Here is a 26,547-nt window from a genome sequence, read left to right as displayed (position 1 = left end):
ACAGACTTGAGCAACAACAACAAAACCAAGGTATAAAGTTCACTGGGAGGGTTTGGGCCAATTAGTCCCTCTACATAGTCTATATCTTGAAGTTGTAAGGATATTGTAAGAAATTGTGTGGTCATTGAAGGAAGGGTGAAGTACAAATATCAGACAAGATGAACATAGGAAACACATTCCATTTCTCAGTTAATATGCACTCCTGACTAGGATGATTCAAGCACCATCCTTCCATCCTTCTTAGATGAGTCAGTCTCTTAAATTGCAATCAGGATCCTGTGCAAAGATGAGTCCATCCAGGAATAGGGTGCCAACTTAGGGTTGAGAAATCCATGGGGATCTGGGGGGCGGTGCCAGAGAACAGTAGGGTTTGGGAAGGGAAGGAATTTCAGCAGAGTATAATGCCATGGATCCAGAGGAATTCAATCTACCAGGACTTAAAGGTCACCAACCATACTTCAACAGAAACATTTCAAAAGCAGAATCCAATGGGAAGCTGCTGAATTAGAATTCATATGTAAATTTGACTCAATCAGACTTGGATTGAATAGAGATCCTGGATGGTTATCTCATTATCAGAAGTAACTGCCTTTCAGGCATTCCATTCAGATTCAGCTATGGAGGGGTGGGGTCACACCCAGCCCAAATTGTGTACTCCCCCCTCCCCTCATCTCCTATATATCTCTGGCCAGTTTCTTCATACCCTCCATGTATCTGATGAAGATAACTGTGGTTCTCGAAAGGTTATGCTACAATAAAGTTGGTTAGTCTTAAAGGTGCTACTGGACTCTTACTATAATTCCATGGAGTTCCCCCACCTCCTAGAAATCAGTTATAATTTTGGAAAACTCCAGGTCTCTCCTGGAGGTTGGCAATTCTATCCAGAAAGAAACCAGGAAAGGGATTTCTGCTCTGACACAGCACAGAGGCAGTGCTGCACCCTTACTGGGAATATAACAATAGTGTAGAGTGGGTCTGGGAGAAATGTTAACATTATGAACGTACATATATGTACATTTAAGGAGGGAAGAAATGATTAAGCCTCCGTTCCTTACTTTGCATAGGATTTACACATCTGAGACTGAAACAAATTATGAAGTTATTTCTGGAAATATACCCTTGTGTAAAACCAGTATTTCACAGGATGAGTGTATGACCAGTATTCATAAAACTACATTGAAAACCTTGCTCTCTGCTCACTTCTTGCCAGTGCAGCGAAAATTCAAGTACAGAGCACAGGTTTGTTCATTAACTCAAGCAGAAGCAAGCTGCACTTTCTGCAATAATGGGAGAAAAAACACATATGCTCAATTTTTTTAGTCATCAAATGAAAGAGAGAATTAATGCACTGTGTAATGTAAACTCTGGTCTCTGTTGAACATCCACAGTTTTATGCACACTGACATTCACAACTATATTCAGTACGGTGGAGCTTGCAAAAGCAGTAGTTCTTGGAAAGAAAAGGACTTTTAATAAAAATGTCTTTCCCCATCAGTGCTGCCCCATCTCACTTTAAAGGTATTTTGTTATTTTCTAACCCTTTCCCCCTGTGATTAAGTGCATTAGTATCTTAATGAAAATGCATTCTGTTTATTGCTCTCTTGGGAAATGGGAGGTCATCACACCAAATGCATAAATTGTCATCAGAGACAGTCCAGGCATAATTGCAATTTTGCTGCTCCATGTTTGCTGCACTCAGAGTCCATCGAAGTCCCCTGAAACATGCACAGATTCTAGTAATTAGCATAGAGTCTGCCTGGGACTACAGCATTGATGAAATATTTCAGAGTTAATCACACTTTGTAAACACTGATTTATATTGACTACCTTTCTCCAGACTGATGTCTCCTCATTAAATATCACATTAGTGGATTGCAGGATTGTTCAAAGACTCATGCTCTGCAACTGCTAACTCAACAAGGAATAATATGCATACCACTTATATCTGTTGCAAAATGGTTAAGTATTTATGAGAAAGGGGTCTGGCATGCAGTAGCGTAAAAAAGACAGGCCCAACAGAAACAGAGTTCTAAATTAGCATTCTAACTAAATGCATCTAGGGCAAATATTTAAATCATTTGCACAACCTTATTGGTGCTGTACAACCCAGCTAAATCCATCTCTGAGACAAAATAAGCAGCACCCTGGGGCAGTACAGTTCAAAGGATGAACTGCCTCTACAGAACAAATTTTGAAACCTTCCTCCAGCCTCAGGTGGCAACAGAAAAGCTGCTTATTTTGGAGAAAGGGTCCTTTGAGGGAGGCTAGATTCAAGTTGTAGTTTCTGGCAATGCTAACTGGTTAGAGTGTTTCTAGAATCATCTTCAGTTTTGCAGTGCATCTAATTCTCAATGTGGCCCTATCTAGGGATAATTCAATCTGGAGATTGGACCAATGGACAGACAAGACAGATCTTTGTAAACATCTGGGAGAAAGCCCCAGATAAATCTGAAATCTAAACAAAAATACATTGGCCGTTTTCACACTACTAACCTGCTTCCGCAACGTTGTACAAAAAACGCGGAAGATAGCGTCTTCTTGCGAGAGTTTTGCGCAATGTTGCGCAAAACTCTCGTGAGAAGATGCTATCGTCCGCGTTTTTTGCGCAATGTTGCACAACGTTACGGAAGCAGGTTAGTAGTGTGAAAACAGCCATTGGGGAATTAAAACTCCACATAATAATGATAGAAGCAGTGCCTGTAGCTTTAAGAAACAAATGCTCTCCATGGCCATTGCTAGGTAACCACAACAGTATTGCCAGCCTACACAGAGTTTTCCCAGGGAGATGCTGCCTGGGGGAGGGAAAGAGGAAAAGTTGAAGACAGGGGGGCAGATAAAAGAAGGCTGCCTGGTGGGCGGGAAAAAGAGGAATAAGCAGGAAACAACGAAAGGCTAAGGGGACTTTCAGGGAGTGGAAGCAGGAAATCATGTGTGAAGGGAAAACAAGATTCCCCCAAGTCCCCCAAGCAGGAAATAATGTGTGAAGGGAAAACAAGATTCCCCCAAATGGCCCCCATTTGTTGTTATATTTAATTCTCGACATAGCTCCATTTGTAGATACTTAACTCCAGAGACTGAAGCCATGAACAGACAAGCCAGCACTTTCTACAAATCTGAAATCTATATACAAGCACAACACACAAACATCAGGGGTTTAAAACCGCCCAGGCAGTGCCTGCACCTTTAAGAAAGGAGATCACAGTGGCCATTGTGGGAGGTTGCTAGGCAACCACATCACTATTGCCAGTCTTCGAACACTGATTCTGTCAGTAAAATTGAGAACCCTTTAAGAGCTATTTTAACCTTCCAGTCCTTCCAGTCCTCCTGCTCTGCAGGGTGAACCTATTGGGGCTAGATCCAACAGCAACCATCGAGCAACTTGTGCAACACATTTATTCATTTATCTATCAAATTTTTATAACACCCCTCCCTTGAATAAGGCCCAAAGCAGTTTACAAATATTAAAGTCGCAATAAATAATATATGTTAAAACAGAGAGGATCTCATCAGAATACAGCCAATAAAACAATATAATCCAAATAACTAAACAACCCAAAATTAAGCAAAATTGTCAAATTTCAAGTACCACAAATTATGCAGTCAAGTTTCCATCATTTGGGGAAATCACAGGGGTCAACACATCAGGGCACAGCAATGGCTACTGGATAACTTGATACCGTATAGCTTGCCTGGGCTCAATAGCTGCCTCTACACAACTTGAGTGACTTGGCTGGATCTGGCAGTAGCCACCACACATAAGCAACTTGCTACGATATGATTTTTGCAGCTAGGCCAGATTTTTGGCAATTCTTAGAGCAACATGACTTCCAGTTTTCCTTGGAAGAGTCATGCTGAGGGTACCCTTCCCCATGTCCCTGCCCCTTAATTCTTGCTGGGTGCCAGCCATTGGCTGGCAACCATGGATACAGGGGAAAATGAAGTGACACTCTGCCAAACCTCCCTTCACAAGCTTGGGGTTTCACATGCAGTTAAGGGCAGTCTATCCTGTCTATCCTCTATTTACCAGTTAGAGAGCACTGACTCAAATCCACATGTGGGTCCTCTCTCATCTTCCCAAAGGCTTAACCAGGCAGGCAGTCCATTCCCTGTATTTAGTTCCCCTCACCCAACTACTGATAAGGGCTATTGGGGAAAGGAACGTAGTGCTCTCCCTATATATGCTGCCATCATTTATTAAATTTGGCCCATTTGTCATGACCAGAATGTTTGAGTTTTGTGCATGTGTTTTATTTCCCTTCGGCCAACGACTACGTTGGAGTGAATGATTTCAAAACTCTTGTATATCTTACGTACTAATAGCCAAGTGGCCCTGATCTGAGGATACTTAAATCCAGAGACTGGAGCTATGAACAGTCAAGACAGACCATCTTACACATCTAAAAAATGACTCAGGTTTGCAGAAAAATCTGAAATCTAAAAAAAAAAAAACATTGAAGATTTAAAAAGAAACCCAAAATGATTAAAGGAGTACCTGTAGCTTTAAACAGATGCCCTCAGTGGCTGTTGCTAGACAACCATTAGCCAGTATTCCAGGCTTGGTTTCTGTCAGGAAAAGGCAAGGGAGGGAGTAGGGCACTCTCCAAGGCTGTTTTGGTCTTTGAGAGAGGACTCATTGGAACTAGGCCCAAAAACAGTCACTGGATGACTTAATATCATATGACTTGCATGACTTATCCAGGCCTGGCAGCTTGCTACTGTTCAACAGCAGCCCCCCCCCCGCCCCCTTCCCAAAGCCAGTGTAGTGTAGTGGTTAGAATTTCAGAGTAAGATGCGGGAGACCCAGGTTTGAATTACTGCTCTGCTTTAGAAACTCACTGGGTGACTTTGATCCAGTCACTCAGATATTGCCTCCTAAACTTTGTTTAGTGGGTTTGAAGGAGAGAAGGACATAGAGAAAGGTGAGCATATGAAGGCTGCCAGGAAAAGGGAAAGAAGAAAGAGTGTAAGGAAAGGGATACAGAGGAAAGTGAAGTACACCTCCCTCCCCAACTAGTCCTTTCTCCCTCTGCTCAAGACCAACTAGAAAAGAAACAGGAAACAATTGTAGGGAAAACGTTAATTTTGTTACAAAACATCTATACTTCTGTATAGCTAGTTGCTTAAAGTTTGCAAAGGCAATCAGTCATACAGCTCTTTGCCAACCCATCACCTGAAAACTTTCCACAGCTTCCTGTGATGTTTTGTATATATTCTATACTGTTTGGTATAATCACAGGAACTGGAAGGTGGTACAGCTCTATTCATTTAACTTTTTAGAAAATAAACATAAACCAGAGCTAAACAACCAGTAGGCACAAACTTATGCATAGCAAGTTTCTGTTGGTTTCAGTTAAGCTGTTAGGCGCACGCATAAATATCTCCCAATGAAATCAGAACTGAACTTTAAAAGATACTCTTAGCATACACCTTAAACCAAACCCTATAAATCCCAGTAACTTGTAAACATGGAAGGCCTTTACCAAACCCTAATCTAGGTTTCTTAAATTCACAAACCATAGTTCTGATATACACATTTCCCTTTTTGCAATAACCACACAGTTAACCACAGTTTCCAGATCCCCACAAGGGATGGAGGATTCCCTCACCCCAGCTTCCATTTTCCTCCACTGATCAGAGCAGCTACGGAAAACTGAAGCCAGGGGTGGGGGATCCTCCATCCCTTGTGGGGATCTTGAAACCGTGGTTAACTGAGTGGTTTTCTTTCACAGCTCAGAGCAGCTGTGTAAGAAAATTAAAATAAAAAAGGGTTAAGGTGCTATATCACTTTCAAAGAAAATCTGGAAATGACATCACATCTCTCCAGGAAACTACAGAGCTTCCAGTGATTCCTAGAGAAGACTAATGGCACTTCTGAGTTTTCTTGGAAGTGATGTCTCCTCCCCTTCCCAGTCCCCCACTGGTTGCCAGGCCAGGCCAGGACTAGCAATTATAACATGAAACCTAGTATTGAGGGGGAAATTAACAATATAAATATTTAATCATGCACTCAAAAATTAACAGCCCAATCCTGAGCGGAAAGTGCACAGGGAGCAAACCAAGGGTTACAATGTTGTTACCCAGCTCCAGTGGCCGGACACTACTGCTGTACAAGTTCCTGTGAGAATGCTGAGGGGGGTGGTCCAGGAGACAGGGTATGAGTCATTTGGCTCCCTAATCCATTCCAGGCCAGGGAACACACACACACCCCACACAGCAGCTGAAATTTATGCTGGGAAAAACAGTGGCGTAGCCCATAGGTGCCCATTGTACGGGAAAACACGCTCATCTTCCCACGCCCAGCCCCACTCAAGCAGCTTAGCAGAGCTTAGGATGCCAACCACCGCAGGGCCAATCTGCTCATGCCCCTGCAGCGGCCGAGCCCCTTCCCCGGCAGCCATCAGTCCCTTCATACCTTGCATAAACTCCAGCAGGGGCGGCCATGGCCCCAGGTAAATGAGGCGTGGCTGGAGGCCCTGCCCAAAAGCACTCTGCTGTGGGACTTAGAGCATGAGGTAGGATAAGGTGGACACAGTGGCAGGGGGACTTGTCCAAATCTTGAAAATTCTGTGGACTCACTCAGGGGAAGAGAGCTGAGTCCAGAAGTCTGACGAACAACTACCACACAAGTTCCCTTACAGGTTATCCAACTCCTGAGTCCCAGCTCTGGAAGGGGCAAGGGCGCACTGGAAGGTAAGAAGGAGCAGGGGAGGTGGCTACCCCTGCTCACTCGTTTGCACCAGCTACCCCTTCCCCTCACCCATGCACCCCAAATTCCAACCTCTGTGGTTGAGGCCCCTGGTAAGGGGGCGTGGCCCATGCCTGCCACAGAGGCAGTCACTTAGGGGGCCATGCTCAACTCAGCTGTTTGAGGGCTCCATTCAGACTCCCTCAGCCCCAACCCCCCAGCAGAGGAGAGAGTGCAGCTGTGGGTCGGGGTGACTGGGTGCTTGCTCTTGTAACTTCTCCACGATGGCAGACGCACAATTCTGTGACTGTCTTCCTCACAGAATCAGAGCTCCAAGCAGGCACGCAATGGTAGAACATCCCGATGCAGACAAGGAGCACTTTCTTTCTGGAGGGACATCCAACACCTGCTTACCAGCAGGGCCTGTGCCGATGGAGCTGCTGCCACTGCCCCCAGCAAGGGACAGACTTCCAGGACGTGACAGCCTTGGGCACGGCTTGCACAAGGCCCTGCCCCTCACTACATGTGTTAATTTCCCTTCCAGGCAGTTGGCAAGCCATCAGGGAGGCTGGGGAGCATAGCTATTTGAACTCCCAGAGCCATCCTCTGGGCAGCCCGTGACTTAGCCCTGCCCTGGAGAAGGCAGCACAAGAGATGGCTTTCTTGGCTCTGACTTCCATTCCACCAGGCACTACTCCCTACCTGGACAGGGGCAGTGGGGCATGCTCTTCCCTTTTTGGCTGTTCAATAAAGTCTGTGTCAACTCCCTTCCTGTCTATTTGCTTGCCTGTGCATGACAAGCCCCCCCTCTACTTCCCTGTCGGTCTGCCCTTACGTGCATTCCAGTGAATGAATGGTCTCTGGTTCTGGGCCAGTATGGACAGGGTGGCCCAAAAGGGCTGCCTTTGTGTGGCTCCACTGCCCAGAGGAGCAGGTGTCCAGTGGCACCTTGGCAGCTCAAGCCCCATCCAGCTTCCCTTCTCTCTACCCCCCCTCAACTCCACCGCAGGGAGTGGGGTGGGACTTGGAGTGTTGCCTGTGTGTGTCTGGCAGGAGAGTGTCATGCTCTGTAAGTGCACCTGGCATTTGATAAACCAGCCAGAGGACTGCTGCATGAAAGGGGGCAATATTTCTGCCAGGATGGTGTGTGTGTGGAGCGACATCCTGGGAGCTCTGAGGCTCCTACCCCACAAGGCAAGACTACTCTCCCTTTTGCTTTTTGCAGAATCTGGCACCAGACAAGGGATGCTGACCCCCAAGCAGTTTCTCTGGCCCACAAGCCATCATTCCACTCTAGGGGCTGTCATTCTGGCTCTGGGACATATCTCTTGAGGTCCACCACATGTTCTCCTTCTTGCAACATCTGTATGATGCAGCGATGTGTTTCAAAGGACCTGCCACTGGTTGATGGGCAATTGTTGCTCTCATCACATCCTATGGGCCTTCCAGCTTCTCCCATGGTTTCCAACAGGCATTCCCATAATTCATCTCAGAACCCACCCTTCAACCAACTCTACGGAGCTGTCCATCTGGGAATCGGGGGACTGCTCCAGGCATGACCCTTGCTGGGTCCTGCCACCTTTCTGGTCTTCTTATTCAAGGAGGAGGTGCATGTTTCTTGGAGTGGTGTCGGCGGCATCAGGGAAGGTATTTGTAAGCAGTACCTCAGCCACCAGCCTGGCTCTTGTCAAAAACAGGGGTTGGGCAAGCAGGGGGAAGGCACCCTGTCTGCACTGTCTGTGCCCCCCCCCCAATGGTGCTGTGCTATTTTCAAGGCAGGCTCCTCTGTTGGGGCACAGCAAGTCCGATCTCAGGGATCTCTCTGCCCTGTTCACCTGCTTTCTGAGGGTGGGAGTAGCCCTGGTGGTTGGCAAGGGTGGACATGGCCTGGCCCATGGACTGGCTACACCTTCTCCTGCCACTCCTAGCACTGTCAACTACAGTCACCCTCCAATTGACAGGTTCTGCTGGCATTGCTGGGCAACTGGGAGGCATTCTCTCCTTGCCAAGCTTTACCGCCTGCTGGTGGGCCACAGCTCCCACCCTGTCCCCCATCTGCTGCTAAACTGGCTGCCCTCCCCCTGCTGGGCACCCTGGTATGCAGCTGGGGGGGTATGTGACTCCCAGCAGCTTGCTCTCTGGTGTGGGGGGGGGGAGTGTTGCCAGACAGTGGAGATTGTGGACCACCCATTGGCTACACCATTTCTTGCCCCTTGCACACCTGTCAGGGAGGCAGTGCAGCCATTTGCGTGTGCTGGTGGGGTTGTTGGGAATGGCGGTGCAGGTGCTCTCAGTAGTTGCCTTGTCGCATTTGGCTGGACACCCACCAGCATCTCTCTCTCACCAGAGTTGCCAATGAGTGGTGCCACTGCTACACCAGCACATGGGTGCAGGCACAGACCTGGCCCTTTGGACTGGGCTACCCAGCTCCTGTAGTCAAACTGGCCTGCACTCTAAAATCCTGCAGCTATAGTAAACTGTCCCAAGCTCATGGTGAAATGATGATGATGATGATGATGATGATGATGTACCCTTAAAATCTGGGTTACAGCTCATCTACTAATTGTCCGCTTGTGTTTATTTTCCAGCAATAGCTGAAAACTATGGTCAGCTTTTAAAAAATATGACTAAAAAAGGATGAAAAATCTGTGGTTTCACAGGTGGCTGGAAGACAATTGGACAAGGAATGACAGTGGTTCATTTTTATTTATTCCACTACTATGTCCTTAGAAGTCTTCCTTGATTTTTCTCCTTGTTCTGTAAATGAAATAGCATTGTGCTAAAAATGTGCTGTCTCAAACACCCTTTACCCTATTACATCAATGCTGGTAAGGGTTCAAATTCCTTGCATCTTGGAGGTTTGAAGGTTTCTTGTATTGTGTTAACTGCCTTGTTTTCCTTCGGTTTGTTAAAAAAGCATAGAGGCACTGAAATACTCTAGCAGAAACACTGAAAATCTAGTTCTCAGTCTACATAGGTACAGAAAGTTATATGCAAATAGCTCTTTGGGGTTCCTTTGTGCCTTCAAAGGGAAAATCTCACTGAAAAAAAATGAGTATTTTCTGAACTAGAATTTCTTGCTGCTAGAGGGCAGACAGGGAAGCTACTAATAGAGCCAGCATGAGAGTGCCCAGTTTTATCAATAGTTGGAGGAGAAAATGTACTACGCAAGAAATAAAATCAGCTTGGCAGCTCAAGGCTTTCAACTCAGCTGAGAAGAATGATAGAATGATTCATAATATCTCCTGGATAGTTTTCAGAAAGGACTGGGCTTTAGTTATTTATTTTAAAATCTTTTTGTACAATTAGTTTGCAGGCAATACCATTTTCTCACTTACAGCTTAAAAGAATCTTACATCTAGCTGGCTGAGAGAATAACAGAGTATATGCCTTAACTGCCAGGGCATAATTTGTATATTCCTTTCACTAGCATAATGGACCTTTACAGTTTGGCAGTTAAAGAGCCTGAATAACGTAAAGTAGTGTGATGTTTCAAAACAAACTTATGCGCCAAATCCTAGTTCCCTACAGACTCCATCCTGATTGTGACCAAGCACCAACGTTTGTGTCAGCCTGCAGTTGTATTTGCTATGCCCTGAAATGCTTAAGTATTTTTGTAGGTCTTCTGGCACTGGTTTTAATTTTATTAAGAAGGCCAAATGGCATACAAACTAAAGACACATGGTGTAACATGCAAACCTTACCAAAGAAGATACACCAATACTTTCAAATTCACAGAAGTGGAAATGAACATGAAGCTACAAATTAGAGAATATTAAAAGCATCTGAAATCTATTTTTTAAAAAGATCACTCTGATTCATATATCTTCTTTATCTTCCGCGTCATAAAAAGGGAGCCCCCTCAGTGTGCTATATTTAGGGGGAAGGCCTAGTATTCAGCAAATAATTGTGAAGGATTGTGCTGGGGAGGGGGGAAAGCTTGAAATGTCTCTCACCAGTATGGTTGCCAAGTCCGGCTTGGAAAATTCCTGGAGATTTTGGGATGGTAGCTGAAGGAGAACAGAATTTGGGAAGGTGAGAGAGCTCAGCTGGAATGTGATGTCAAAGAGCCTACCCTCTGAAGCTGCCATTTCTTCCAGGGGAATTGATCTCTGTAGTCTGGATTCTGGAGATCAGTTATAATTCCAAAGAACTGCAAAAGCAAATTATTCAAAAAGGCTTTTGTAGTATTGTAGGGAGGGAATCTCAGATGCTTCGCTAATGAGTTAGGGACCATAGACTTCACCACTATGTTGCCTTGCATATTACTTGTTGCTTTAAATATGTACTCCTATATACTACCTGTGCTTCATGTTATCTAATGTCAGTCCTAGAACCGATTATGTTCTGTTTCAGCAATTCTTCAACTCTGTACTGGATCCTTGCTTATGTCTTTGTAAAACCCTATGGCATTGTTTATGGAAATGTCCTTGATACTGACTGTACTAATCTCACACTATGTAATCCATCTAGTCTCAGTGAGAAAGATGGACTATAATTGACATAAATAAAACTTCAGGCCCAAGTTGGAGGTTGGCACCCCTATTAAGGTTTTACATTATGACTGAACTGACCAATAGAGCTCTGAGATTGCTAAACTCATGTGAGGCCAGACAAGCTACTGGCTTCCCTTGACCTGGTTGTAAACATATTTTCTGCTTTAAAAAATTAATGTAAGAAATTTGAAAGATGTCTGCACTGAATGGGTAGCAGATACTATGAAGGGCTAAGTAATTTATTATAGTTAAAATATACTTGTAATGAAATTGGAAGGTGTGAATGGGTGTCTGTGTAAAAGTCCAACTGTAAATTATGCTTTGATAATGTACAAATGGGAGAATTATTGGGTAGAAAATTATAAATGCAATTTAAATCTGGGAGGGGGGCACAGCTTCTGGGAAGAGACATTGGAACAACATTCAGAAGATAAGAAACAAACTTAAGCAAGGGACAGTATACTTTTAAATAGGATTTGAATTCTCATATCAAGAAATGAGGAAGTGCAGTAGTTTGCACTTCTACACCACCAGTGAGAAGACACCAAGTGGGGTGCAGATTGCATCCACATGCTGTTCTCATAGTGACAGATGGCAGAAAGATACACAGAATGCACATGGGAACTGAACCATTCCCAGTGTTGCTTCTAGCAATGCTCTGATCCAGGAAAGACTGAAGCTTTTACCAAGGTGAAATTACACCAGGTATATCAATACTCTTGAATGGCTACCTTGACTTCTTTCATTGGTTACACACACACACACACTTCAGTTAAAGAATAAAAAGGATGTTAATTCTTAGATAATTCAGATGCTTACTTCCTTGTACTTAAAGAGTTTTGTGAGCTGAGCTGAGTAAATAGAGTTACTTTAGTGGGCTTTGTATGCTTTAACTCCATTTAGGATTGCAGTGCCAGATACCCAAGTTCAATACAAACATAGTTATGTCCATGACTACTACTACTACTACTACTACTACTACTACTACTGGTGGTGGTGGTAATGTTTTCTTTGATATTCAATAAATCATATCTCTTTCCAACAACAGCAAACCATATACTCATATTGCCCAATAATCTGAGATGCCTTTCTAGATGTTCAAACAAACCATGCCTTGGCTAAATGGCTAGATTCTAGCCTTAAACCTGGTGTTTATGCAAGCCAATCCTACTCCAATATCAAAGTATTCTTTCCCTGCGCTACTGCACAGTGGGGGAGAGAGCACACAGACACTAGTAAAATAAACCCTTCTAAAGATTTATCAAATGAGGAGGCAAATGTTGTATCCAGAAGACCAGGCAGTCAGGAGACAATCGTTTCAAACAGATGCAAAGTATAATAATATGTTCCTTCTTTGCACAGGGTTACAGCAACAACCCAACTTGTTTCTAGAACTTCCTTTGTCGTTTTTCAAATGAGTGGATTAACATGCGATTAAGCCAGGACAGGCTAAAACACTGGCCCGGATCAAGGAATGGTATTGTAACAAACACCACAGTAAAAGAGCACCTTGTTGCTGTCTGACAGCAGCTGTCGACACTTACAAAAATTAATACCAGGCAATTCTGCCCCGGGCATCTGACTCTGTTATATATAGAGTGGCCAGGTCTTCTATTATAGAAGGAGACATCCCGTCCCCACCCTTGCTTATTCCACTGTTGCTTGGTGGAACAACAGGAGCAAAATTTGGGGGTGAGAACTGTCACACTAATACTGTCACACTCCGCTGCAAACTTGGCAGTAATGTTACCACATCAAGGCAACACTCTGGGATTCATCCCAAAAAACTATGGTATGTGTAATATCACATTTAGGTTCACACCATGAGTGACATTATGACACAGAAGGGATGTCAATTTCATTGTCCCTGCCCCTCTTTGCCTGGCTGGCAACTCCAGTTATACACCATGTGCAGTGTTCTGCAGCCATGCAGCTATTTCAAGCTCCTAATTATATTGCCTCCCCCTAAGTCCACATTCAAAGGATGTGACAATTTTGATAGTTCCTATGGCCATGGGAAATAGATTCTTATGAAAGAACCTTCTCCATACCATTCATAGAACTCTATCAGATTCTCCTTTGCATTGCCAGCCTAAAAGGCAGGGATGTACAGGGCAGAAATAAAAACCAAGCTGACGCTCGTTTTGGAGAAAATTGGCCACAACTTTATTGGTTACCGGATTAAGGAGCTATGGCTGCGTAGGGGCATGGATCCCAGCATTGGCCGGCCTGCCTGCCCACTGATGACACCTCACCCCTCCAGCACGCCTGCTGCAGGGGGAAAACCCGGAATGACGGTTAAGGGAGTCACACTGGGCGGTGGCCTCTGCGTGGCTCCCCCGTCACCTGGACACAGGCCTGCTCTGTCAGCCTCCCGAGCTGGGCTTACCACTGCCAAGCCTGGTCCAAGATCCCTTATGGGGATCCCCATCTATGGGGAAACAGTGCCAGCCGGCCCTGTCTTTCCCCGACGGGATCGGTGCCCCACGACCAAACCGCCAACATAAGTTGTGACAAAATAACTTGACAAAATGTGAACCTCATTCATTTCAATGAACAAAACAGTCCAAGGCATACATTTAACCAGTCTACGCTAACATCAATGTCTAACTAACTAAACCCCGAGGTAACGCTTCCCAAACATCTGAATCAAGCGGAGGGTGGGTGGGGATCGCTGTTCCGAGGCCGACTGAACTGCAACTGGCTGGCCCGAGCAGATATACTTATATACTATACTATACTATACTATATTTGCTCTAAAATCAAGATATATGCACTTCTGTGTTCCAGGATCCTCACTTTTGGTAAGCAGGCCCAAGACACTAAACAACTCAGTGTGTTTTAACTTTACTCAAGAAAATGCTGCTTGGGATGGCATCAACTCAGAGTTCAGTCAATTTAACCTTTAGAAGGTGCTCCAGTTATACGGCGCCAGGAAGCAAACTTTTTTTCATTTCAACAGTTACCTTATCTTAATTTACATAAGTAGTTCCACCTTTGTTGACTACACTGCTGATTTAAGACATAACATATTTATCATACAATGTTCATACGTTTGTAGATCAAATAGGTTCAACAACAGATAAACATGGCACCAGTCTCAAAAGGTCTAACCTCATTATGCAGCTACAGACAGACGACAAAGAAACCAGAAGCAACCCACTTCTTTTTCAACAAGGAATTTTATGTTTGTGAAATGATAACCAAAAGGAGCCATGGAGTCTAACTGTCCATTAATTTTGGTGACATTTGCTGGTGCTATTTGCTCATGTGTTATCAATATTCTTGAGTGTTCTTTTGCAAACATTGGTGGTCAAGGACTGCACATGGAAAATGCTTCTAAGTTATAGCTCAAAACACAAGCCCATTTTTAATTTATTAACCTGGCAATTCTGGCTTGCGTATAGGATTGCCAGCTCCAGGGTGGGAAATTTCTGGAGATTTGGGGGGGGGGGTGGAGCCTAGAAAAGGTGGGAGTGGAGGGACTTCAGCAGAGTATAATGCAATACAGTCCACCCTCCAAAGCAATTATTTTCTCCAGGGGGACTGATCCCTGTCACCTAGAGATCAGTTGTAATTCCTGATCTCCAGCAACCATCTGGAGGTTGGCAACCCTACTTGTGTACTGCCAATGGCTGAGTTTCTAGAGTCTACTAGATTTGGGAGATATCTGTATAGCTTTATCACAACTTGAAAATGAAATCCTGCCCTCAAGTCATAGTTGACTTATGGTGACACCCCACCCCCCCCGGTGGGGTTTTTGTGACAAGAAACTAACAGAAGTGGTTCACTGTTGCCTGCCTCTGCAACCCAGGGCTTCATTAAGATGCAACAAAACAAACCCACTTCCTTCATTCGTTGGCTAACAGGTTCATAAACCAAACTCCAATTTCCTATTGCTTGAGAAATATTCCCTAGTTTTTAACAGAGCCATGAGAGAATCACAAGCTGAATATCTGAATGAAAAACTACCTAGAGGTACCTCCACACTAACACTTTTTTCTGATGTAATGACAGAGACTGAATATCTCAATATTAATACTATCTTCAATAAAAGTATAACTAAGGTCATGTTCATGGCTCCAGTGCAACTGAGCCAAAATTAGGTTGTGTTGGTCAAGCTCAGCCAGAAGCTCATGTGGAAAAGGTAGGAGAATAACAACAAAACACACCACCTGGAAAGAAATACTGCAGCACCAGAAATGAAACCATGTTCAAAGCAAGAACCCACATAATTTATACAAGCCAGTTAAAATGCAATGGGAAAAAAGTAATGACAAACAATGCTGAAGGGGTACAAACCACTGGTAACAAAAGGCCATACTTGTACAAGCACCCAACATTAACAAACAAGAGACATCCACGGAATGCAAATGTATAATGCTTGTGTTCTCAGAATTCCCACATGGTGTCAGGGATTTGGCCACAACCCATCACCAGGAAACAATTCCACAGTCACAACAGGGGTATGAAGACAGAGCATTCCACTTAAGCAAAGCAGGCTGGGGCTCCACAAATGGGGGGTGGGTGGGGAGAGAGAGCATTGTGAGATGACAATTCAGGGCAGCTGACCCGATTCACACAACTCAGGCAAGGGCTTCAATTTGTACATGGGAAGAGACATCTGCACTCATTTGCTTATCCCATACTGTGAATTCTCTGTTACAGGAAACACCTATTCCATCTGCAAACTAATGAGCGCCACTATGAGATGCACTCTTCCTGTTTTTCCATATTGCAGCACAGTTTATGTGGGGATAAACTTAAAGATTTAGGAGCTGCTGCTGACTCACAACTCTAAAGTTCACCTATTGCTTTAATTAGATAAGTGTTCTGAGTCTGTAAGTACCTTTAGAATTCTGACATAGCTTGGTGGGTACAACTACAAAATGGCTGCTGCATGAGCCAAGAGGGAAAACCAAACACCAAATGTTAGGGAGTGAGAACATGCATAACTTCCCAGCATTTCAAGCAGAAACTCTGTTTAAAAGAATACCTTTTTAAATGAAGATATTGTTTTAAAAAAAATCTTGCATATTCACAGTTTATCATCAGTAACACAGTGATAAACTGTGCTGCAGTGAGAGCTGCTACTACAGCAACTTTTTAAAAATCAGTAAAGTCAGTCAGATATCTAATAGCCAATCAGAAGCCCTGCAGGACAAAAAATGCCATCTAGTTCCAACCACTTTCTCAAAACAGTTGGTGGGAATTAGGAAAGTGTTAGCAGGCACCATGACACCCACAGGCGGCATGTTGGGGATATGTGCCCTGGCTATTGCCAGCATAGCCAATTTGTGCTTGCCAAGCAAGGGTGGGAGGTGGCTGCTCCTCCAGATGGGTGGGATGCCACTTTGGGTCCTGTCCTGTTACATTTTTTCTGACCTGGCTAATTGTACTATGGAGCTGATGCATGGCACTAACGTCCCCTTCTCCTTACATTCTATATGCATGCAACTGCTATTATTTGGAACATGAGTAGATAAGAAGAGATGGGTGGTCTGGCAGCTCTACATAGAATTTTTATTCGTTGAAAGTTGTGCATCTCCTCTTTTGCTTGAAGGCTAGATGATTGGTGTTTTACTGTTCTCAATCTGCAAGATGCTTGCCCCTTGACCAAACAGGTAGAAAGAATAAACTCCACCTCTTAGCAATATCTGAAACACTGTATATGATGTGGGTTTTAGCTTCCAATTAGCATTCTATCTTAATAATTATCCTAATAACAATACAAATCAGACTATAAGACTAACAACATTTGTGGTAGGGCATGAGCTTTCATGAGCCACAGCTCACTTATTCAGATGCTTCTTGTGTATCTGAAGAAGTGAGCTGTGGCTTACTCAAGCCACATATCCAATCACAAATTTTGTCAGTCTTATAGGTGCTACTGGACTCTTGCTTTTTTCTACTGCTACAGACAGACAAACACAGCTACCCATCTTGATCTAAATCAGACTGTCAGTCAAGTAGAGCACCCACCCTCCCCTCGCAAGGAGAGTTTTAACCACTCTGGGACAACTGAAGGCTCTGTGGGTTCTTGACTTATTTCTCACAATCTTCTTTTTATTGTTTTTTTCATTCTTGCTTTGTGTACCTCACCTGCCTGGGGAGGTGTTCATGTGGTGGGCTACGGCTCTTAACCCTCCCCCTCAGGACTCCCGCTTGGCTCTGGGCCCTAGCTTTCTGGGATTTTATGCTCAGAGTCAGGGCTCATACTGCTCCCCTATCATTGTTATCATATCTCTAATTAGGAAAAGAAAATGCGAACAAAACATACTGTGCCCTGATTTCAGCGTCCTATGAAGTCAATTCAAGAATGAAGCCTTGAAGTGCTTCAGACTTGAACCACAGAATCGCTTATCAATTAATAAGATGCTGCTTGCAATCCTGAGCACCCGACGGTGGGGAAGGCATCCGCTGCCACGTTGGTAAGGTGGGTTTTGTTGGCGACTGCCATACTCTCCTTCCCCAGCTGTTGGGAAGGCCCCCTCCAAATAGGGGAACAAAAGCCTCCTTCCTTCCCCCAGGCATAGGGAAAGCCCCTTCCAAATCGGGAAGCACAAGTCTCCCTACTTCTCCCAGGCGTGGGGAAGGCCCCTTCTAAATATGGGAGCACAAGTCTCCCTCCTTCCCCCAGGTGTGGGGAAGGCCCTTTCCAAATAGGGGAGCACAAGTCTCCCTCCTTCCCCCAGGTATGGGGAAGGCCTCTTCTACACAATTCTCCCTCATTCCCCCCAGGTGTGGTAAGGCCTCTTCTACACAAGTTTCCCTCCTTCCCTCAGGCGTGGGGAAAGCCCCTTCTGAACAGAGGAGCACCAGTCTCCTTCCCTCAGGTGTGGGGAAGGCACCCTCCAGGACCTATGAGGAGGGGCAGCTACCATCAAAATCCACCTCATCAATGTAGTGGCCATCCCCCAGTCAAAAGAGGGGTGTTGGGGACCACCCCCACCCCCACTATAGAAGCCTGTCACCCCTGGGGGAGGGAAGTGCTGTGGGTTGGTGAGCACTGGCCTTTCATCAATGCAAGCCCCCCCCCAGGGGCCTTTGAACCACCTTCCCTGACAGTGGGGAAGGCATCTGCCACCATGTTGGTGAGGTGGGTTTCATCAGTGACCACCACCCAACTATCCTTCCCCCAGCATGGGGGAACTATCCTTCTGAGTGCGAGGGGCCCAAGTCCCCTTACTTCCCCCACAAGTCTCATTCCCCCAGGCATGGGGAAGGGAGACGTCTCGTTCCCTCATGGACAACACGTTCACCGAGGTGGGTTTTATCAGTGACCGCTGCTCAACTGTCCTTCCCCTGGCTGTGGGGATGGTTCCTTCTGAGTGCGGGAGGCCAAAGTCTCCTTCTTCCAGGAGTGGGGGTACTCTTGAATAAGGGAGCCCAACTTTCTTTCCCCCAGACGTGGGGAGGGAGGTGTTTTCTTGAACAGGGGAGACCAAGCCTCCTTCCCCCAAGTGTGGAGAGGGTTCCTTCCGAGTGGGGGGAGTCAAAGTCTTCTTCCCCCAGGAGTGGGGGTCCTCTGAAATAGAAGAGCCCAAGTCTCCTTCCCCGAGGAGTGGAGACGTGTCCTCTTGAATAGGGGAGTCCAAGTCTCCTTCCCCCAGGTGTGGAGATGTGTCCTCTCTAATGGGGGAGACCAAGTCTCCTTCCTCCAGGTGTGGGGAATCGTTCTTCTGAAAGGAAGAGCACAAGTCTCCTTCCCCCAGGCATGGGGAAGGCACTCTCTCGGGCTCATGAGGAGGGGGCAGCCACCAAAGAAACCCACCTCAACAACGCAGTGTGGCTGCTCCCCAGTTACAAGGGGGGTGTAGGGTGGCCACCCAATCCCCTGTTACAGGAGCCTGTCACCCCTGGGGGAAGGAAGGGTGGCGGGCCCCTAAACACCTCCTGGGCCCTCGAGGAGGGAGTAGCCAATGATGACACTTCACCAATGCAGCAGCCGCCCCTCAGTCACAAAGGGGTGTGTTGTGGACCACCCCACCCCCGCTACAGGAGCCTGTCGCCCCCAGAAGAAGTAAGGGTGGCGGTCCCCTGAAGCCTCCCAGGACTGCAAGAAGGGGGTGCCCACCAAAGAAACCCACCTCTCCAACACAGCGGCTGCTCTCCAGTCACAAAAGTGGGTGTTGGGGCCACCCCACCCCCTACTGCAGGAGCCCGTGGCCCTCAAGGAAGGAAGGGTGTTGTGCCCCTGACTGCCTCCCGGGTCCTCAAAGAGAGGGCAGCCACTGACAAAACCCACCTCACCCTGGTGGCTGCCCCATGACTGGAGGCCATGGCCCACAGAAGAAGTAAGGGAGGCAGGTGGCACTTGACTGCCTCCCAGTCACATGAAAAAGGGACAGCCCCCTGTCTGAAGAACGCATCTGCTCCAGGTGGCCACCTTCCAGGCACCGGGTGACTGAACTGCTCTGGTGGTTATCTGGTTGCAATGCACAGGTTGCTCCCCTTCTTGAACGTCTTCTAAGGGCCTCTTGCTCCTAGAGACAGCCACCACTCCTCCACCAGTGTAGCATCCATTCCTCCTCACAGATGTCTGGTTTCCTCCATTGATGGAGTTCCTCATTATGGAATGCAATCCCAACATGCAGTGGAGACCTGCCGATGCCTGGCTGTCCACATCTGCCTCCTCCCAATTTCAGTCTGTCCCCCACAAAATTCTCACTTTCATCCTCCTTTCCATGTGTCCCCTCAAGATGTCTGCACCCTGAAGAGTCCTCCTGTCTTTTAGTCTTCCCGTGCCCAGGTCTGCCTCCTCATGAGGAGTGTTCTCCCTCCCTTTCCTGTACAGGGATATTCCTGCCTCCCCAAAGAAATCCACTCCCCCTCCCCAAATTTAACCTCCTCTCATGGATGGTCTCTGTCCTTGTGACCTTTAAAAAAAATTCCTACTGTCTCCCCAAAAACATCTTGACTGTCCCCTCAAAGAGTACTTCTCCCTCCCCATTACAGGCCCAGAGCAGGTTTTCTGTTCCCAGGAACCGTCATTCCACCGATCCGCGATGAACCGGTCCACGAACTGGGGTGGGTCCATGAGTGGTCCATGGTCCATGAAAATCGACGGACCATGGACCAATGGTCTATGGGTATTTCCTGGTCCATGCCCACCTCTACTAATAACTATCCATCCAAATACTTTGAAGTCCTTCTGATTTTAATGTAGAACATTGGGAATGCAGGTTGTTGGGAGGAGCAAAGCAACTAAATCTGCATGCTGAGAGGAGCGTCAGGAGTTCCTGGGTTCACTATAACCTTTGAGGATAGTGGAGCATGAGGGCTGTTTACTTTGAACTGGGAAAGAGAGAAGGAAGGAAGCTCTTTGAAGGCCCCCGTGTTTGTTCCAAGCATCTATTATATGCTGAAAAGGCTTTACCTGAAGAAGCAGCAGGCAGGAGCTATGGTGAAAGCAAGTTCAACTGGATCTTATGTTTGACTTATTCCTTCCAAATTGCTAAACTAGTATCTTCCAGTATGGTCCCTTCCTCCTTCAAAGGCCAAGGCTTAACTTTAAAAAATACTTAACTTTGGTTGGATCATTGCCAGTGTTTTTCCACAAAGGAAGAACTGCTGTTAAGGAATTAATCTGAAAACTGTTATATTTTAGTTTTATTATCTATGAAGTTTTATCTATAAAGTTTTCATCACTATGTGCTTAAGGCAATGCATAATTGGCAATGTATAATTTGTAAAATTAGTGGACTTGGCCAGAAATGTCAGGGGAACGCGTACCTAATACCTATTATTTGCATTGCTTATCTCTTTGGCAATACAATTTACAAACATAAATGCTACCAAAGAGGTACTGCAGGCATCCAAAGAGGTGCTATAGGCATGCCCAAGGACCAGTGAACTTTTTACTTTTCCCCTTCGAAAGGCAAATTCATACACAACTATGCCACATCACAAACTACTTCTGAATCTCCCTTACTTTCAAAAGAGCTTCATCATGTCTTAAAGAGGCAAATGCATGGGGAATAAAAACATCATATAATTTGAATGCCTGTTCGGCTTTACAGAACCAGCTGCATTTAGTAGAAAATGTTTATCCTGTTGCATATCTAAACCAATAGTGCATAATTTTTTTTTCTGCAGTGACTTCAAAATTGCTAACGTCACACTTATTTATTAAAAGTTTGTAGTTTTCAAGATAGTACTGAGTGCAGCAAATAATTTCAACAGCCCCTAAAAATCAATACACTATTTTTAGTACTTGCTATTTTTCTCCCTTGCTTTGACCAGTTTGGGACAAAGATCCAGCTGCAGAGAAGCATTGGAGGAGATGGAGGTATTCATCCCTTGTGGAAATTATCCAAGAAGATAATTTAAAGAAAAGCAACCATGAGAGTCAGCGCTTCAGCAGACAAAGTCAAACGCTCCTGTCATTTTCTTGACGGCACAGACTAAGCAGATACACAAAGGTATGGCTTTCTAGTAACATAATTAGTCATTAATTTTTTCCCATTCAGAACCATTCCTATCAACGATATCATATACTGCCAAGATGCACATCAAATGGTGGTAATGTATATGAAAATTTGGACTAGTGAATGTGCAACTTTTTTGCTTAATAATCAGAGTTTCTTTCCCCAGCTATGATCTTGCTGTCTTCTGTTCCACAATTGCATCCAGAACTGGCACAATTAAAAAGAGGACGATAACTGGCTAAGACTCAACGGAAACTTCTTTGGAAGAGTTTTACAGATGAATCAATGATTTTTCTATTTTAGAACTTGGAAGGAACTTTCTCTAGATCAGTTTGTCCATGTTGTTTTGTTCTTGAATTTTCTAGAACTACCTTATTGGCTATTTCTTTTGGTCCACTTGGATTAAGAGGGTTTGTTTACCTTTGGGCTGCACGATGTAATATAGAAGGAATCTTGCAAAAGAGGATTGGAACTGAAGGCATTTGGGTCCTTTACAACCCAAAGGACACACCAATTACCCCAGCAGTGCAATGTTACCAGCCATGATGTCACACTGTCATGGAGATGATAGGATACAAGTGCAAAGCAGTTATGTTGCCACAAATTTGTAAGACTGGGGGAGCTAGTGTGTAATTAGTCATAGTTGGTTAACTTGATACAAATTACAATAGCTTCTTAGACTGATAGTGGATTCATCACTATTCTAAACAGCTAAGTGAGTTAAGCGCCTTCTATTGGCAAATGGGCTTAGAAGTGTATAACTGCTTAGGATTGCACTGTAAATCATGCAGCTTACATAAGAACTGGATTCAACTTGATTGTTAAATAAGAGACTTTGAAAATATTAAAAAATAAATGTCCTAGTGTTACAGACAAGGTCCATGGGACTTATGTGCCATGTAAAGAGGTGCAGTTGGTTTTTGTTTTCCAGCAGCAGCTTTAGATCTTAGCATGCTGGTTTGGAATGTCCCCTGACTTTGGGAGATGATTTCTCAAGGGGCGCATATGCTCGTAAACACACAGCTCTGTTCAATATTCATAGAAGGTTGCAGAAGGTAGGGTTGGAATCCTTTCTAGGTGGAAGGCAACTTTGTCTAACTTTTGATAGTTAAAAAGCGAAGAGCCATTCGAGGCTTCATAGTGTTATGCTCACAAAAAAATCTACAGATTCCAATACAGCCTTGTATGAGCACAATCAGACACAAAGTAAAAAAAAGGGGGGGCGTAAAAAAGAAAAAGAAGGAGCCACACTTCTTTGGTTTTCTTTGGATGAGAGAATCATAAACAAGCACTGACCTTGAATTGTCCTCTTGAAGAAAGCCTTGCAGGCCTCACATGAAGCCACCCCATAGTGGTACCCTGATGCAATGTCACCACACACCAAACACAGTCTCTTGGGCATTGAGTTCAGCATGTATTCACACTTAGTTTGTGAATCTTCAGCGATGGTACTGGAGCAGTCATCATATCGTTTCCTGACAGGCCCATTTCCCCCAAGACCTGGGGCAGAAGGGTAGAGGGGTGGTGAATCTAGCCCATTCTGATGTCCATTCATGGTTGAACTGTAGCTCCCACTGGCGTCAGAGGAGCCACCAGGGCTGTGGTGATTGATGCTGTCCGTCAAGGAAGCAGGGCTTGATGGTTCCGTCTTGATATATGACGAACAGCTAGAATCAATGTGTCGATCCTTGCTTGACATTCTGCAGAGAAGCCTGCATAGGAAAGGGAGTGAGAGAAAGAAGTTTATGTGCATTAAAAACAATGCTCTTTAAAGGCAGCACTGCAAGGCTAAGGACTGCACATCATTCATTCATTAGTCAATACCTCTTGTTCTACATGAAGGTAATCAGCATAAGGGCATGACAGAGCTTTATCAAAGCTTCAGACAGGCAGTAAACAAAAACTTTAAAGAGACTGGATCTATTATACTCTATACTCCCTCTTCTACTGCCCCACCAATTTCTCTTAAATCAACTCTCTAAATTTCACAGTTGTCATCTTGGAAGACATTGAATTCACTACCACAGAGATTCCAGATACTCCTTACCTCTTCTTCCACCCGTTTACAGAAATGATGCTACCAAAGGAAGTCAAACTTATATCTTCGAACAGGGGAATGTTTTGTTCTATAGTTATTGTCTGACAGCCTGTTTTATTAAATCACAATCAACCTCCACTATTGATTGTGCCCCAAATTAAGAGGTAAGTCACATTATTTTAGTAAGTTTTTTTTTAAAGATGCTATTTAGTGGTAGAACATTTCATGTCCCCAGCAAATAATTAGAGCTTGACTCCAGTTTTGCTAATGGATCAACTAAAATTACTTTTTAGCAAATGTCTTCAGATTAGTTAATAATAGACAAACAAGCATCTCTAAACTTTTGCTTCTATGGTAAGTGAGCCCTTAGGAGCAAGGTGGTGGGGAAGGGGGCAAAGTAAGGGTCTGCAATGAGAGGGAGAAATCAGCAGACATCACCACCCCCTCTTCCAAAACCAGAATGCCATTCTTTTTGAGGAACTTCATGGTACATGACACTGAGATTTTGTAAGTATAATCCTAAACAGACTGTGTAAAGCCTGAGACCAATAGTACTTTAAAGGATAATATGAAAGTTTATACTGAAATAAATTTTGTTATTCTTTAAGGTGCTTCAGGACTCGACTTTTATCTTGCTGTTACAGACTAACTACAGGCTACCCACTTGAGACTAACTACAGACTAACACGGCTACATGCATGTAGAGTGTATTAATTAATATTATATGCTTTGAAGAGATACCATGACTAATAGGCATCCTAAAATACACCAAATGCCATTTTTAGGCATTACATATGGAGGAAAACCCAAGTATTTCATCAAATGTAGGAAGCAGCTTCCAATCATGGCTTCTTGACAAGTCATGTTTGATATGCACTTTTTATTTTTACTTCAAAACTTAAGAATCTCTCTTGGGTATATAGCATAACTTTAAATCATTGTGTGCTAAGTGCCCCCTGCTGAAACAGCAGTAAATATTCATCAGACTATTACATGAGCTGTTACCTAGTTAAAGATTTTAGTCAATTAACTATCTAGATTAACGGAACAATCAGTTAATTACAAATTCAATGGACCCTAGCAGCGCTCCCCCTGTGCCTCCCCCCCGCAGCATCAGTCGAGCCCTGCCCCCATCAGTTACTGCGGGGCCTTGGGAGGGCCTTGCCAGCATGCTGGGCCTTTCTGGACCTCTGGAAGCCCAAGGAGGCAACAGGGAGGCAAACTGTTTTTCCCCCAACTCGCTTCTTATCCCTGTGTACTGCGCCTGCATGAGGATAAGGAGTGAGTTGTCAGGAACACGGTTTGCCTTTTATATAGTAGGATAAATCGTACAATCACGCTACTCTACTGTTCGCATATTTATTAAATGCTTTTGCATTGAAAACTTTGAGCGGGAAATCAACAGTAGAGAATGGAGTACTACACATGCCCAATTTCTACAGAAGCTGAAAGACAGGACAATAGTATATGGCAATCCCACATGTGCTAAAAAAAAAAAAATCAAAGGAAAGTTGGGCAGGAATTCGCCAACATCATTTGTGATGAGGCACAGAAAAAGAACAGGTTTTCTGTTTTGGGACCTTTTTTGTGTGACAAACACCCACAAAACATGCATGAGGATGATGTATGTGAAAGGTGAGTTCTCAAAGCGGATCAGGAAGATGCGGCTTTGGGACAGAGAAAACCCCAAAAAACTGGAACGTGTGGAAGCAGCCCTCCTACCCCTTTAATGGAGGCTTAATGGGTGTTATTCACCTCCACGCTATGAAACTTTCAATAGCCCATTTCTACACATTAAGTCTAAGTTAAGGGAAAGGGAAAGGGCATTTTCCTCTGGGCTGCTGACAACCCTAATTTATGTCCTCTGTGAAAAACTGAAAACATTACACAAATCTATCCAAAAACTGAGGAATAATATTAAAATCCCATTTAACGTTGTGTTTGAACTCTGTTCCACAAAATTTACTTAAAATTTGCTTGTAGAGGAAATGGTACCAAATTACAATGGAGTGATGGCTGCCTGACCTCTAAAGAACCCCCAAGTTTCAACAAAATGGGGTCAAAAGATCCAATTCTACAGGCCCTGGAACAAGATGCCCTCATTCTTCCTTTATTGTTTCCTTTTGGGGAAGAAATTCAGTGCTTTCTTCAGGGTAGAGAAGCCCTAGCCAAACTTGGAAAAATGCAAATGAAATAGAACCAACAAAGCCCAATAAAACCAATGCCAAACCAGAGCATGCCAGCAGTAGCAAACTGGCAGCAGAAGACACACTCCAAAAATGCTGTGGTTTTGCAGCTGGACACAACAACTTTTCTTTTATCATTTGCACAGCTTTGCTGGGCATTGAGCATTAGGGAGAGCTCAGCTGTCTGTCCAATCATGATTCTTTCATAGACCACATGAGATAACAATTGTGACTGGACAGACAGTTGAGGTCTCTCTGAGGTGTGATTCCATATGCCTGTGAGAATTTTCTCCCTCCCTCTCTCTTATTTTGTCCAGGAAAAGCTGCAAACTGTAAAAGAAAAGTCCTATGACCTTTAAAATGCTGATTCCAGTTATTTCCAGATATTTAATATATTAATCGGGACCGGTAATACCAGTTTACCGAAGAATCCAGATATCAGTTGGGATTCCAGAATATACATGAAAAATATCAATAAAGTATTTTTCAAGTAAATTTTTCAAGTAAATTTTTCAAGTAAATATCAATAAAGTATTTTTCAAGTAAATTTTTCCACGTAGATGAACCAAGTTGCACACCCCTAGTCATAACTAGAATCTACAGCTCCAGCAAACAAATTCTTTAAGAAATTAATTATGGACCCATGATTAATCACGTGCCAAAGATGTCACTTCTAGGAAGTGATGTCATCATGCAGGGCATGGTCACCCTA

At 44.4% G+C, this 26,547-nt stretch overlaps 1 protein-coding gene across 1 annotated transcript in view; it reads right to left on the bottom strand.

Moving 5' to 3' along the window:
- The window catches only part of ESRRG (estrogen related receptor gamma), a 273,255-nt gene that overhangs the window by 189,633 nt on the left and 57,075 nt on the right, over positions 1–26,547 (bottom strand). Inside the window, exon 2 of the mRNA XM_054997021.1 lies at positions 22,908–23,323. Coding sequence (XP_054852996.1) covers positions 22,908–23,323 — 416 coding nt within the window. The remainder of the gene's footprint in view (positions 1–22,907; positions 23,324–26,547) is intronic.

This window comes from Eublepharis macularius, chromosome 1 (assembly GCF_028583425.1).
Source record: "Eublepharis macularius isolate TG4126 chromosome 1, MPM_Emac_v1.0, whole genome shotgun sequence".
Taxonomy (NCBI): domain Eukaryota; kingdom Metazoa; phylum Chordata; class Lepidosauria; order Squamata; family Eublepharidae; genus Eublepharis; species Eublepharis macularius.
The sequence above is the reverse complement of the archived record's forward strand: the minus strand, read 5'-3'. Positions and strand labels throughout refer to the sequence as shown.